Source organism: Prosopis cineraria, unplaced genomic scaffold (genome assembly GCF_029017545.1).
Source record: "Prosopis cineraria cultivar Desert tree isolate PC_DT_omini unplaced genomic scaffold, ASM2901754v1 PC2, whole genome shotgun sequence".
Lineage (NCBI taxonomy): Eukaryota > Viridiplantae > Streptophyta > Magnoliopsida > Fabales > Fabaceae > Prosopis > Prosopis cineraria.
In genome coordinates, this window is record NW_026555333.1 from 3,156,686 (window position 1) to 3,170,599 (window position 13,914).

Here is a 13,914-nt window from a genome sequence, read left to right on the forward strand (position 1 = left end):
ATATCACCGTCTGTTTCTACCCCATTTTAACTCAGCCCTGCTTCCGTTGCTCCATTCTCATCGCAGACTTGCCTCGTCGTGCATTGCTTGGTGGTCTCCTCCGATGGGCTTTACCAGTGCCGTGCATGTCTTCGTGACCCATGGCACCGATTAGGTAACTCTTCTTCCTGATTTATTCATTTTGTTTTGTTCTGCAAACGGTAAATCTTCGAAAAGATATGGCAATGCATTGAGAGTATTACAACGCGAGGTGCACCAGTGTAAGCATGGCACATCGAAGAAGAAGCAACTTACTTGAGTATTTCTTCTTCTTTGCTAACTGGGGGAGTGTTACAAAATGGAGTACATCGTGCAGAGCTGGTACATCGGAGAAGAAAGAACTGGAATATGTATGCTATGTATTTGATGAAAGTCCTGAATGAAAAATTATTAATTGAAATTGATATTTGTATAAATTTTTTCCCTGGCTTTGCATTGTTTTTTTTTTCCTTGAGTGGTTGCTGATAAAAGTTCACTCTCAGTCATTGTGAATCGCATTTTCTTCTTGCTTATACGTGCTGTTGGACATTGTCTCAAATTTCCCAGATCTTTTGTGAATTTCTTCCGAATCTGAATGAAAAATTTATATCTACGCTAGATGGTTGATCAAAGTATCGAATGAACATTATCAATTGGAATGATTTTGCGTTAGAATTGATAACTGAAAAATTTTCATTTGGTCACTGTGAAACACACATTGGTCCAGATTTGCTTCTCCTTAATAGCTCGTTTTCATGGAACAGCAGAAGCACCACTGAGGGGAAGCTGTAGAGAAGCTGAGCACTTATCTGCAGGACCAAAAACATATACTAGAGAGAGAGAGCGATCCTAAATCCCTAGGACAAGAAGGTTACATGAACGCCCCACATTCCCATGATCATCGTCTCCGATTCCTGCTAAATATATAACAACTGAAATATTATAAAAGGGCTTCCTCCTCACTCACATCTCAACCTGCCATGACTTCAGCTCCTTCAAAGCTCTATGCAGGTTCCTCCCTTACACAGTCTCATATTCACAATAGTTGCTCTGATCCGTTGATCTCTATCTTTGACTGTGCTTTTACAGATGATGTTAGCCTTCTGGTGGTCTCATTGGATACAAATCCCTTCTTTTGGAGCACATTTTCCCTCCCATTTTCCGAGTTTATTTCACATGTAATAATCTCTATTTCAGTAACAGAATTCCCCCAAGTTCATGCTTCATAAACCCTAGTTCTCAATTTATCTGCCAAGAGAATTCATAGACAGAAAATAAAATCAACATTCTGATTCCTTTTTTTTTTTCGGTGCCCCAGGTACTTGCGTTTTTGAATTCAATCTTACTTCTTGGTCAACTTAACCAAATAGTTGTTATTGCCACCGGATGCAACTCATGTGGCTACATATATGATTCTTCTTCTAACAATAACCACAGTTCAGAAACTGTAGGAATGCCTGCACTTTATTCTAATTTGTTGCAGAAATTGGAGGAATTTGTCGTGAAGGATGAGCAATTGGGCCGGGCCCAAACACCAGGGGCCATTGCATCTTCACTGCTATCTGGATCGTTGTCTATGGCCCTTTGTTGTATCCTATTTAGTGGCTTATTAATGTTCTGACTGTGCTGGTATGTGTGTGTGTGTGTGTGTGTGTAAAATCCTTTTAATTTCTGACCAATGAAATGCAGAAAACTCCCTATTTTAATCACGGCTTTCATATTCATTGCTACCTTTGAGAGGAAATTCCCAGTACACTGAAATTATATTTTGCATTGGGTTTGTTTGGCCTTATTTTCTACCCAGATATACAGAGAATTTTTCGCTCAGGACCACTGCATCCTCAACCTCGGGTATGTATAACATATATTCATGTTCAACCATGAATATTTGAATATTCTATTAGGTGATTATTTAAAAAAAATAACCAAAATTTGGATATGGTAAGTTGCAGGAGTTGGTTCTGTTAGTCAAAATATCAAATATAATCGAAGTTTTCTTCTGTATCTATGGGTGTTTTGTGGATTGAAATCATATCAATTGATCTCTCTCAATTTGTGGAACGTAGTACAGATTACCCAGTATGATCAAAATATCTATACGTTACAAACTTGTGTTTGGAGTAAAAGGTAAGCTGGTAAAAATGTTAACCTTCCTCCTGTTCCATGCTATAATAGTCATTGGCCATTACACCAGCTTCTGACTTATAGTCATAACTAGTTAGATTCAGCATAAGTTTTGAGTAGAATCGAGGAAATGGAGGGGTAGTTCTTTATAGCTCTTTTTTTTCTTCCCTTTAGGGCTTTTGATTCCATGGCATGCTCAAGAAAAACTCAAAGCAGTGGTGATAAAATCTTAAATAGATTGTTTTTGGCAATAAAAAAATAAAATAGAGCATGGGTTTTCGTTTTAGATGTGGTGAAAATTAAGAAGAGGTGTCATTTTAAAATTTTTTTGTGGTGAATAATTTTTTGTCATTGTATTTTCAGCTCAGTGGCTCCAAATAGTTACTTTTGTGTTTACTAATGTTTGGTGGCAGATTTTATGTTTGCAAGGATCTCCAGATGGACCAGAACAGTATGCTTGTCATGATCTTTACATTTTATATACTCATCTTTTATTGATACTTTATTTTAGACCACATTCTAAATCTGTTTCAGGTATGTGGCAATCATGAATGCAATATTCTCTGCACAGCGTTCTATGGTATGTGTCCAATTTCTTGCTCTCTTCATTCTTAACTAGTTTAGACCTTGGCCTTCCCCTGACCTACACAATGTTATGAATAGTCATTCATTTTCTGGGACTCTTTGAAGTTTTCACTAACTAATTAATTCACTAAAAAACATGAGCCATGTTGAAGTGAGAACATTGATTTGCCGTTTGCCCATTCCTTAAACTCTTGTGCACGTGGTTTAATGAAAATGCTGCACGCCAATTTCTTGAGAATGTATTAGTTGTGATGCCATTGATGTAAAGCCAATTTCACTTATAACCATAGGATAGTAATTTATTGATGGGAAATTGAAACATGAAGTAAGACATTGATTTGCTAAGGATCCCAAACCTGCTCTAGGTAATTGGAGCTAATGGCTGTGAAAAGGGTTAGGGTTGGGTTTGGTTTTGGGTTGGGTTGGGTTGGGTTGTAATAAAACCCGTTCAGGAACAGGTATTTTCAGATTCTCTGTTTAACTTGTAGGTTGTGAGGCGTCAAAATGCACAACTTATATAGATGTTCTGGTCTACAACTTTGAAACTTGCCAGAAGTGAAAGGGGTTGGTAATTCATGGACCTATCTAAAGGGCTTAACCTTGCCTAATTGAATTTTTTGGCCATACTGAGTAAGTTGGGTTATCTAATATTGACATTTTTAATACATCTGTTGAAGGTGCTTTTTAAAGTGAGACGTTAAACATTATGTGTCTACTTATCTGTTGCCGGGTCTTGTATATTCCTTGAAGTTTATGTAAATATCCACTTGTAATGCTACATTGTGGATTTCTCCAGCCCCAGAAATATTGACTGTTTTATTCATATTATTACCATGCAGGTTCCCATAGATTCTTGTTATATAGGATCTAACAATTCGGCATTCCTCCAGCAGGTAGCTCAAGTAAACTTGTTGAATAATTTGATGTTGCCAATAATGTAAGAAACTAACAATAAATTATTGACTAGTGATTTTTATGATGTTAAAATTAATAGGCTTCATACATAACTGGTGGCATATATCACCGGCCTCCCCAATTGGATGGTCTTTTTCAATATCTTTCAGTAAGTTTTTCTCCTTATTGGGCATCTCAAATCAATGGTGTGACTTGAATAGGTTATTAAATTGCTTTTGTAGTTTACTTTATCTTAGCAGTTTCGGTGTAATTTAGGTTTTTTAACTTTTTTTTTTTGGTTATATAGGGATTTTTTTTTTATATTTTTAATTTCCATTTTTTTTTCCTTTAATTTCTTCTGCAAACATGTCATGTTTATCTTGTCATTACTGTCAAGTATTCTTTTGAGTTTTAAATAAAATTGTTTTGTACTTGTTTTGATTTTGACACTAATTTAACTTTGTTAATGCAGATGGTGTTTGCAACTGATTTACATTCCCGTGCATTTCTACGTCTTCCTAAATCTGTTGGTGTGGATTTTCGTGCCTCGTAAGATTCCTCTTCTATTGATATTCCTTGTTCTCCCTTCCTTTCTATGGTTGCTAGAAACATTCAGATTGCAACCTTGATATTTCCAAACTTTTCTTACCTGACTTTTCTAAGATTTTCCTTTTCCAAATGATGTTTAGACAGTATCTGCTATTTTGAAATTATTCTAGGTTGCTTCTGAATTACACAATTTTGAAGATGGAGATATCTGACTTTACATTGACCAGTTCTTTCTTTTGAAGAGAAAATGACTCTTGCATGTCTTTCCCCCAAAGCTGATTAGATAACCCAGATTAACAACTATTGATACATGGGAATTAGGAATAGTAAGGGTAATTAGGGATAAAAGGGTAGTTTGGGTATTTAGTTATGTTCTCTATAAATAGGATCTTATGGATGTAATGGGTCTTGTGAAAAATGAATTAGTCTCTCTTCTCTCTCTCTCTCTCTCTATTTCCCTTCTACCTCTTTCTCTCACTATATTTCTCTTCTACTACTAATCTACTATCAAAGGTATCAGAGCTTCCTCTCTGGCCTTGGCTTTGCTAGAGAGACGATCCAATGAATGCATTGGTGCCCTCGAACATCGTTTGAAGATGCAGTTGGCTTTGCTCCAACGCAACCAGCAAACATTAAACTAGCAGAATCACGACTTCATTGAGATTAAGCTGGCCATGTCTCAGCTTTCCTAATAGATGACTGAAATCTCGGCTAACCTCGCTATGCTCGCCAACCACTTGCATCTTATGGTTATTATGGGTGAACCATTTAACACATGTAACCCTCCACCACTTCCTTCAACAGCAACGACCTCTGCGTCTACTATAGCTATTCCTCCTTAGCCTTTAGTCACCGAAAAAAACAATTGTTAGGACAGTTGAAGCATGCATAGTAACAAGAATGAGACATGAAAGACAAAGACAAGGAGGAGAGAGTTGCTGAAGAGTCTGACATCCATTTGAAACTTACATTTGCTATTGAGGTAGAGACGAAGAACCAATACATTGAAATGGGGGCTGTGGATGCCCTAAAAGTGGATGATGTTTTTGTAGACATCATGAAAGACTAGGAGGAGCAAGAAAGTGAAGATATGGAGAAAGATAGAGGGGCAAAGACATTGAATGGTTCTTTGAATTCTTTTCGATCTCTTTCTCCTTATTTGATGTTCAGCACAACACCAACAAATGGCTATGGTGGAGTTGAGGTAATCAAGGACCAAGAGAGGACTATGGGAGAATACAAGAGTGGTGACAATGGTGATTCTATGATTGATGAAAACATGCTAAAGCATGTTATCGCCCAGCACAACTGGGCTAGTTTTGGTGATTTCTAGGGTCGAATTGGCTAGATGTTTGCTAGGTTTTTTTGGATTGGAGACTCAGACATGTGTGGGAAGTGGAATTGATGCACACCTAACAACCAAGTAATAATGATTGGGTTGTCCTCTATTAAAGATGAAGAAACTGAGCTCAAATGTCCAATTCTAACTCAGTGGGGTCTTGATTCCTCTCAACACAAGATGATTGGCTTGATAGGAGACAAAGCAAGGAATGTGAAGGATGATCTAGAGGTGAATTGGGTTGGGGAAATGCTGTTTTAGGGTCAGGTAAGGCTGAAGAAGACGGGTCGGGTGGAGCTTTGCAAGTGATAATAGAATTAGGGCTTTTGTTGGGATTTACTCAATCTTCTCTTGCCATTGCATTCATGAAGAATTGATCCGGGTCTTTCTAATGTGTTTTTCACGTGGAAGCAAGTTGGACCAAATCCGAAATGTATAATGTTGTTAGACCTTTTGTTGATGAAGTTTAGGTTTCTCAAGTATATATGAGCCCAAAAGCTTTTGGGTGGAATTGGGGTGGGAAGGTGGAGCTATGGGGTGTTCTTAAGCTTCAGCAATGGGTATCTCACAAGTTTATGTGGGTTGCAATGGGCTTTTGGATTAAAGGAATACTGCAGCATGCTTGGGTTTTTGATGTCCATTAATTTTGTTTTCAAATTATTTATTTTCTTTTACAAGTTTTAGCAACTTAAGGTCCAAAAAAAAAGAGTTCGTATTTTAGATATAATTTTTACTTTTCATCTTTGTTCTGACCCTTGAGGACAAGGATCTCTTTTAGGGGGAAGTATACTGATACATGGGAATTAGGAATGGTAAAGGGAATTAGGGATAAAAGGGTGGTTTGGGTATTTTGTTATGTTTTCTATAAATAGGGTCTTATGGATGTAATGGATCTTGTGAAAGAATGTCTCTTTTCTCTCTCTCTATTTCCCTCCTACCTCTCTCTCTTTCTCTCTCTATTTCTCTTCTACTTTTATCAATTATGACTAGTGCTATGTGTGTACGCTAATACTATGTATTTCCATGTGCAATATTGATGTATCCTTTACAATCCATTTTTTTTTCCCTTACAAACACGTCGGAGGGTAGATACTGATGGGTATTCAGTTGGAATGGAGAACTTTCCCCTAAAAACTAGTTATTGAAAAACAGCCATTTTTAATATTTCATTGAGCATCATGTACTACTTAATATGGGACTCAGGCATCCTATATTGTCTTAATCTCTAGCAATGGGTCCCCTTGGTGAGCCAATGTCTTGGTGGCTGCACTTTACAAGCTTCATTTGGTGATACTTCATTCGACTTCCTTTTCAGTCAAAACCTTCCATTAGACTACCCTTTTTAGGTAGTCCTTTTCAGAGAGGCTAGCAACCGGCTCTAATACTAATTGATAGGTACTTAAGTGGAATGAGAAATCCTTTCTTGAAAGCTAGCTATTAAGGAGAGAACCAACCTACTTAAAAATCCATTAAGCATCTCATATTGCTTAATGGGTGAACTTGGGCGGCCCATGCATCCTATGCTACCTTAGTCTCTATCATAAACCTGACTTTTGAATTTGACAATTCTTCAGCTGACCATTGAATTACTTGCTGTAATGTGTGTGTTATTTTAGTGGATTGATACATGTGCTTTTATGGGAGATTCTTTAGAATAGTAACTTAATTTGTGACTATCAAATTGATGCCTAGATAATTGTATGAAAATTGCAGGTGCTTCTGCCATAAGCAAACAATTGATATGGGTTATGTATGCTCTGTATGCTTATCCATATTCTGTGAGCATCATCAGAAGTGTTCAACCTGTGGGTAAGTACCTAATACCATTTATGTGAATTGGTAAACCCAATGATAATGCCTTTTGATAGAAGCGTGTGAACAAACTATGACTGGGTTTAGGTGGCCACAATGACTGAAACCGCTTTGTTGAATTATTTCTCAAAGCAGGGAGGTTGAGTTTGTTAAGTGCCTTTTGTTCTAATTACTTTCTCCATAATGCCTCCTCAAAGATATGGTCATAATTCTTTAGGAAAATATCAATCAAGGACCGCTGGAGGAAATTTATATCAATTAAGGATTACTTGTTGTCAAATTCCGAATGGATACTTGTTGATTTGGGTTAGTCTTTTATCAACAAGTATCTATTTGGGTTTTAACAACAACTTATTCTAAATTAACAATAGTTTATTTGGGATTTGACAACAAGTGGTTCTTAACTGATGTAAATTTCCTCCAAGTCTTTGATTGTTTTTTTCCCTAATTCTTCTTTCATTCATAGGATAAGGGAGAGAGGAAGCTTTGACACTTTGAGAACATATTATATCATCATTTATCTCTTTGACGACCTTGAATCTGCATATTTTCTGCAGCAGTGTATTTGGTCAGTCTCAATCAGCAGCCAAGCGGCAAAGAGAAGCTTCTGATGCATGAGGCTATGGTTTATTTTTGTACGTCCATCATGAAAGTTAATGGGTTAAGGTGCTTTGCCATACCTTGCAGCGCAATGAAATGATTGGGCATTTTGTCATTGTCTACTTTATCTCGCTCATAGAAGTGGCTTTTCTTGGTACAAACTTGAAATTTGTTAGGGAAGATTATTGTAGATCTACAAAATTCAAGATTTAGATAATTGATTAGTAGATTTACAGGATTTCTCCCTATGGGACGTGGATAAGATTGTCTTCTGTCGGAATGCTGTCATTCAATCAAGAAGCTTTCATTTGACTTGTGTCTAGTTTTGCTTCTGAATGAATGGTTGAGGCAGGATTTTCGTTTTATAGGCCAGTTCTTTTCAGGTGAACTATATATTGTATCTTAATGGTATTTATGCTTTGTTGGAGAAAGCCTGTAAAGTTATGTTACTGCATGGGATTCATGTTCTATTATACGCACTTTGAAGAGGATCCAATGGCTGAACTTTATGGTTTGTGTAGTTGTCTTGGATTATTCAGGGACTGGGTGGGGAGCTGGGGATGGAGAGGGGTGCAAGTGTAAACACTTTCTGACAATGAAGCCAGGTCGACTTGAGTATGTTTTGAATCTAACCACAACGTGATTGAATACGTCAGGCCGTTATACTGCAACGAGCATTTAGAAATTAATGAGCTACTAATTTTCGAAGGTAGGGGTGCGAGTGGTCATTTTTATACAAAACAAAAATTTAAAATATTTTCTTTTTCATTCTCCCAAGGAGAAGTTGCTTGATGCCAAGACGAAGCTGTTGGGCTGCTCATGCATAATTCCTGTTCTTTTAGGCATGTTGATTCAATATTTTATTACATAGAGGATATAAAATTACCACACATTTTTCTCAGGAATACGAAATACGGCGGTCTTTATTTATTTATTTATTTATTGGTCAAAGGAGTATTTGTTGAAGCACCTGATCTTTATAAAATAGGTGTAACTTTGCCTTTCACATGTCCACGTTTTCTAGGTTATATTTACATTTGGCAAATAAACTACGAAGAGAAAAGCAATTAAACACAACAAATTGACACTTTTCGTCTAATGCGGACCATTCCGTGATAAGACTTGGAGCAGACTCTGTAGAAATGACGGCTAATGCCATCAAAACATGGGACATAGATATTCAAAGGACAATTATTCAGTCGGGAATGTGGGATTGACTTACGGAAAAGAACAATAAACAGGGGTCCTTATAAAAGCCCGGTCTCGGTCCCCGGACAGAGTGAAAAGTGCATCCGGATAGCCACTGCATTTTTGTTTTTTGAAAAAAAATTACTTACTCAATATCTAACTTCAAATAATTCAATTTCAGTCATGTCCCAAACTAGGGTATTTCTCCCAAACACATTTGTTAATTTTTTAATTAAATATACTTAAAGATAACCTATTTTATTAAAAGTAACTTAAGTTATTTGATTAGGCATATTTTGAGTTTGATATATTCATGATATATATTTTTTTAATTTCTAGATATGAAATTTTTTTCTTTAATATTTATTTTACTATTTTTTTCTTCATTTCCCTTGCATGGACTAGCAACAATCCCCTGATTTTATATCTATTCAATTTCTTCTTTTTTTCTCTCTTTCTGTCTAATCTCTTGTTTTTTTCCCTTCATCTTTCATTATTTATTTCTTTAATTTTTTTTTTGGTTTTGTCCCCAATCAAATTGCTCTTAATATCATATTAAATTCTTTTAATTAAATATATTTAAGGATAATATATTTTATTAAAATAGTTTAAACTATTTAGTTAAACATATCCAAACTTTATATATTCATGATATATCTTTTAATTTCTACACATAAGGATTTCTTCCAAATAACATTGCCCATCGCTTGTGGCATCAAATCCAAGAGGTGATGGCTCAGGAACTCATACCTTTTACATATGAGCCAACATGCATTGGTCAAGTAGCTACATTTGAACCACAATAAGAGAGTGTACCCCATATCTTTAATTACTGATTAACATTTGATTGACTTGATTTGGGTGGGCATATTATGGCCCCGGTCTCAAGTGTTGTGTGACGTAGAAAAGTGCAAAGGCATCTGAATGTGATTCTCTTCATTGCAGAGCTATCTGGATTCATTCATTGAAGGCATGGAATTAAAACCCAAACCAAATTGGCTGGTCAAACTTGTTCATTGGTCCTTTAGCCAGTCTGGTCAAGAAAGTAAACCGGTACTTAACTAACCTATTCTAACCCGGTAAACTTGGGAATAAACCGGTAAAACTGGCCAACCTGGGTTAAATGGTTCACGGTTTACTAAGATATTAAAAAAAAAAAAAAACTAGCAACCAAACATCCACACCAGAAGAAAAGGAATGAAGAAGAAGGAAGGAAAAAAGGGGAAAGAGATGACAATAATATATGAAAAAAACGTCAAAGAAGGAAAAAAGAAGAAGAAGAACTAGATATTAAACCATGACCTTTCTCAACTCAACTGCTGTGCAATTTCTTCTGTAATGAAGAGAAGGGGAAGATGGATGCTTGAGAGTCTGAGATGCATAAGGATGAGGATGGAAAATTTTCAAATTGAGTTTTTGAAATAGTGAGAGTAATAGAAATTCCGATTACAGTGCCAAATATCTGCACATACACAAGTTTTCAACACTTTTCTTGGGCTCTTTTTAATAGCATTTTGAAATTTTAGGCAGAAGTGAAGAAAAATGGGCTTTGTTAACATTTACTTTTTTTAACTTTTAAAAAATTGAATGGTTTTTAATCTAAACTATCTCCCCACACGCTAATTTTTCGTGCTTCCCCACACAAAGACTGTCGAACAAAAGCCAATATTTAGGGGCCCAGGGCATAGATTAGATTAGACAAATATTATATTATTTATTATATATTATTATCTTTTAAATATATACTTTTATTATATATGTGTATATTTTAAATATATTCTATTATTTTAATTATGACTTATTTACCTTTGGTTGGACCCCAATTTAATCCTGATTAGACTATCAAGCCTCGAACTAGCACTTCAACAAAAACAGAGACAAATGCTCTGCTGCATTATTCTACTTATATTCTTAACTTCAGAAACATCCAAAAAAGTTCAAGGAAAACAGGAAACTAAAAGGTACAGGTTAGGAGGGCATGAAGAAAGATTCGTACTGCACTGCAAGAATTCTTCCTGACCACTCTTTACTGGGAAAATTTTTGACCATAGTTATAATTCCTGAAGGACATACTTCAAGATTTTGCTGCCGGCGGGACTTTCATCCCCGAACCCTTCATCATATCAGGTGGAACACTCACCTCGATGCTCTCAAAACCGTCTGGCATTCCAGACTTTGCGCTGCCTTTAATTGGCAATTCATGGCCGTCGCCTGTTTCTGTTTGTGTTGTGTTCAGAGGGTCTTTGCTTTTCCCCCATACCACAGTGTAAAGCCCCATGACAATGAGAATGGCGCCAACTATACTGTAATAGTAATACACAGAAGAAATTGAATATTGCGCATGGATGAGCTTACTCTGTATCTGTATTACAAATTTTACAGAGAACATTATATACTTGTGTTTACATACCTTCCGACGTAAATTTGCTCAGATAAAATCATGGTACCCAAAGCAGCGGTGATAATCATGCACAGAGGGCTGAAGGAAGTCACAAAAACGGGCCCGCGTTCTCTGGTCACGAATCCCTGGATATAGTATGCCATTCCAGAGCAAACAATCCCCTGGTGATAATTATCACCAATTAACGGCAAAGCATTAGAAATCACCTTATGGGTTTTAATTGTGAGTTAATTGAGATGTCAAACTCGGTACTCACAGAATAAACACAAGCCAGTAGCCTGGAATCCCAGGCTAAAGCCCACACTTTCATGTCTCGTTCCATGATTAAGGAAGCGATTGCGCTCTCAAAGATACCAGCCAAGCAAATCCAAGCGGTGAGGGACAGCTCTGCTGGGTACTTCTTCAACGTGAATGACTGCATTCAAAATGAACCGCAAGTGGCATTAATATCATGAATATCGAAAATTTAACTGCTTAGCTTGTGTGCGTGCGTGCATGTACAAGGTATAATGGGACTCACTTGCACGATGAAGAAGCTAGCCCAGCCACCACAACTAGCTATGAGCATTAGAGTTCCAAGCAACCAGTGCTGTTCAGAGGGCGAGGAGGTGGAACTCTCTTGATGGCTCGATGCTGTTGATCCCTTCATGATGTGAAGTGCTGAACCTTTGTACAAAGTCATAACCATGGCTCCTGACACTGTGATCACTGTGCCAATTACCTTCGCTATGCTGGGTATTTTTCGTAAGTTCAACTTCTCTAACCTGGTTTGGTAAATTAAATAAATATAATTATTATTGGCCGTTGATTCACCAGAGCAATCAAATCTCTGCCTATAATTATACGGTGAGGCGATGTTTGTTAACCTGAAAATGAGTGCCATTATGAAAGTAATGGCCGGAAGGACATTGATAGTGGCCGAAGCAAACGTTGTTGAGGTGTTCTTCATCCCCATGTTGTACAGGTTCTGATCAAGGACTGGCCTGTAATTCATTTTCATTATGCCAAACAAATTATACATTAGTGAGATTACAGGTAAACATTTGGCATGTGCATATTTACACATCATCCTGAAGTTGAAAATCAAAGATAAACTATTTTCTTCCTTATGATAATATCAGATGCTGATAAATTGAGCGTATACAGCTACCAGCTAGAGGCATCAACCTGACCCTTTACGAACCACGTCTAGTGGCTAGATTTAATTGATTTAATCCTCGCTTATTCGATTTTTTTTTTGAGAGAATTGTGCTCTTGTTATTAATATTTGGCCCCCCCGGGGGGGGGGGGAGCTTGTGTGCATAGATTATTCTTTATTCTTTTTGTGGCTGGGTGCAGTGAGTCATCTTTATTCAATAACCAAAAAAAAAAAAAGGTCTCTCAAGCTCTCCATAACTAAAGCCTATAGCAAAAGAAATAATATCGGTGGGAGGCTGGAAATGGGGGGTTTGAATCATTACGCTTGTCCCGTGATTGTGGTACGTTAGTATGCTTACTTTAATTAGTATATTCGGTGTTCTACATATGTTGTCCTCAAAGGAAGGGGTGCTAGGCCACTACAAAGCACCATTAAGTTGTTCATTTTTATTAATTTTAATTTGCTATGACATTTTATAAGAAAAAAGTATATGTTATGTGATATTAACTTTAAAAAATATAATAAATATGTAGAAATTAATTATAATTTTTGTCGAGAGTATGGATATGATGGGTTGAGAAAAAATATGATAAATAAAAGATAGGACTGAGGAATGAATGTATAGAGATTATCATGAAGTGTGTGTAGAGATTACTATTAGAACGCACAAGCTAAGGGAGTAGGTGCATGCATGCATTTGGAGAGTTGAATTAACAGTAGCCATGAAAAGGGTAATTTCTCCGACAAGAAACGAAATTATATTTATGGATCGAGAAGACAGAAGAGGCTTACTCAAGGAAACCAAGCACCAGTATCCTGAAGAATATGGGAAGAGTCATCCTGGGCCTCGTTTTTCTGCGACGAGAAAAGTCAAAACACATATTAAACCCATGTAGAAGAGAGAAGTGACTGATCTGAGAAAACAAACCCTAAAAGCTGCTCGTTGCATGTATGGATATAGTAACTGTGCATCAGTGGAGTCGTGACAGAGAGAGAGAGAAGAAAAGGTTTTTGGGGGAGGGGGGGACCTTTCGAGGAAAAAGGCGAAAGGAGCGATGACGAGAGTGGCAACAACGTGACGGTAGACAGAGAGAATCCAGTGGCTCAAGCCATGGTTGAAGGAGACCATGGTGATGATATACATGCCTGCGTACCCAAACTGAAGCGACACCATTGCCAGGTACGGCTTCACCTTCCCCAACCCATTGCTTATCTTCTCCACCACACTCTGCTGATCTCCCATCTCTCTCTCCTCTCTTCTTCCCT

General features: G+C 37.0%; 2 protein-coding genes across 7 annotated transcripts; one reads left to right on the plus strand and one right to left on the minus strand.

Annotated features, from left to right (window-relative positions):
• Nucleotides 1–8,435, plus strand: LOC129303423 (general transcription and DNA repair factor IIH subunit TFB4). Of its 6 annotated transcripts, none has more exons than XM_054942716.1 (13): nucleotides 33–154; nucleotides 260–398; nucleotides 783–1,029; nucleotides 1,108–1,196; nucleotides 1,337–1,607; nucleotides 1,823–1,869; nucleotides 2,556–2,593; nucleotides 2,677–2,722; nucleotides 3,567–3,620; nucleotides 3,722–3,790; nucleotides 4,094–4,170; nucleotides 7,223–7,318; nucleotides 7,879–8,435. In XM_054942716.1, the coding sequence occupies exons 3-13, from the start codon at nucleotides 999–1,001 to the stop codon at nucleotides 7,937–7,939; spliced, it is 879 nt and encodes a 292-aa protein (XP_054798691.1). In that variant the 5' UTR covers nucleotides 33–154; nucleotides 260–398; nucleotides 783–998; the 3' UTR covers nucleotides 7,940–8,435. The 6 variants fall into 6 exon arrangements, with proteins under 6 accessions (XP_054798690.1, XP_054798694.1, XP_054798689.1 ...); XM_054942718.1 differs by having other exon boundaries at nucleotides 786–1,029; XM_054942715.1 differs by lacking the exon at nucleotides 260–398 and having other exon boundaries at nucleotides 1–154; nucleotides 786–1,029.
• Nucleotides 8,436–10,970: 2,535 nt separating this feature from the next.
• Nucleotides 10,971–13,914, minus strand: LOC129302161 (WAT1-related protein At4g08300-like). Its single transcript, XM_054940840.1, has 7 exons — nucleotides 13,677–13,914; nucleotides 13,441–13,503; nucleotides 12,377–12,493; nucleotides 12,031–12,274; nucleotides 11,767–11,925; nucleotides 11,520–11,671; nucleotides 10,971–11,412 (listed from the first exon to the last, which is right to left on the minus strand). Exons 1-7 carry the CDS (start codon nucleotides 13,889–13,891, stop codon nucleotides 11,184–11,186), a joined length of 1,179 nt encoding a protein of 392 aa, XP_054796815.1. The 5' UTR covers nucleotides 13,892–13,914; the 3' UTR covers nucleotides 10,971–11,183.

Bases quoted from the DNA above. Each gene is read 5' to 3' on its own strand.
- LOC129303423 (XM_054942715.1), top strand. From the start codon at position 999: ATGACTTCAGCTCCTTCAAAGCTCTATGCAG. The intron at 2,594-2,676 runs GTATGCTTGTCA...AATCTGTTTCAG, and splicing joins TCTCCAGATGGACCAGAACA to GTATGTGGCAATCATGAATG. The intron at 4,171-7,222 runs GTAAGATTCCTC...TGAAAATTGCAG, and splicing joins GGTGTGGATTTTCGTGCCTC to GTGCTTCTGCCATAAGCAAA.
- LOC129302161 (XM_054940840.1), bottom strand. From the start codon at position 13,891: ATGGGAGATCAGCAGAGTGTGGTGGAGAAGATAAGCAATGGGTTGGGG. The intron at 11,926-12,030 runs GTGAGTCCCATT...TTTTGAATGCAG, and splicing joins CTAGCTTCTTCATCGTGCAA to TCATTCACGTTGAAGAAGTA. The intron at 11,672-11,766 runs GTGAGTACCGAG...AATTATCACCAG, and splicing joins TACTGGCTTGTGTTTATTCT to GGGATTGTTTGCTCTGGAAT.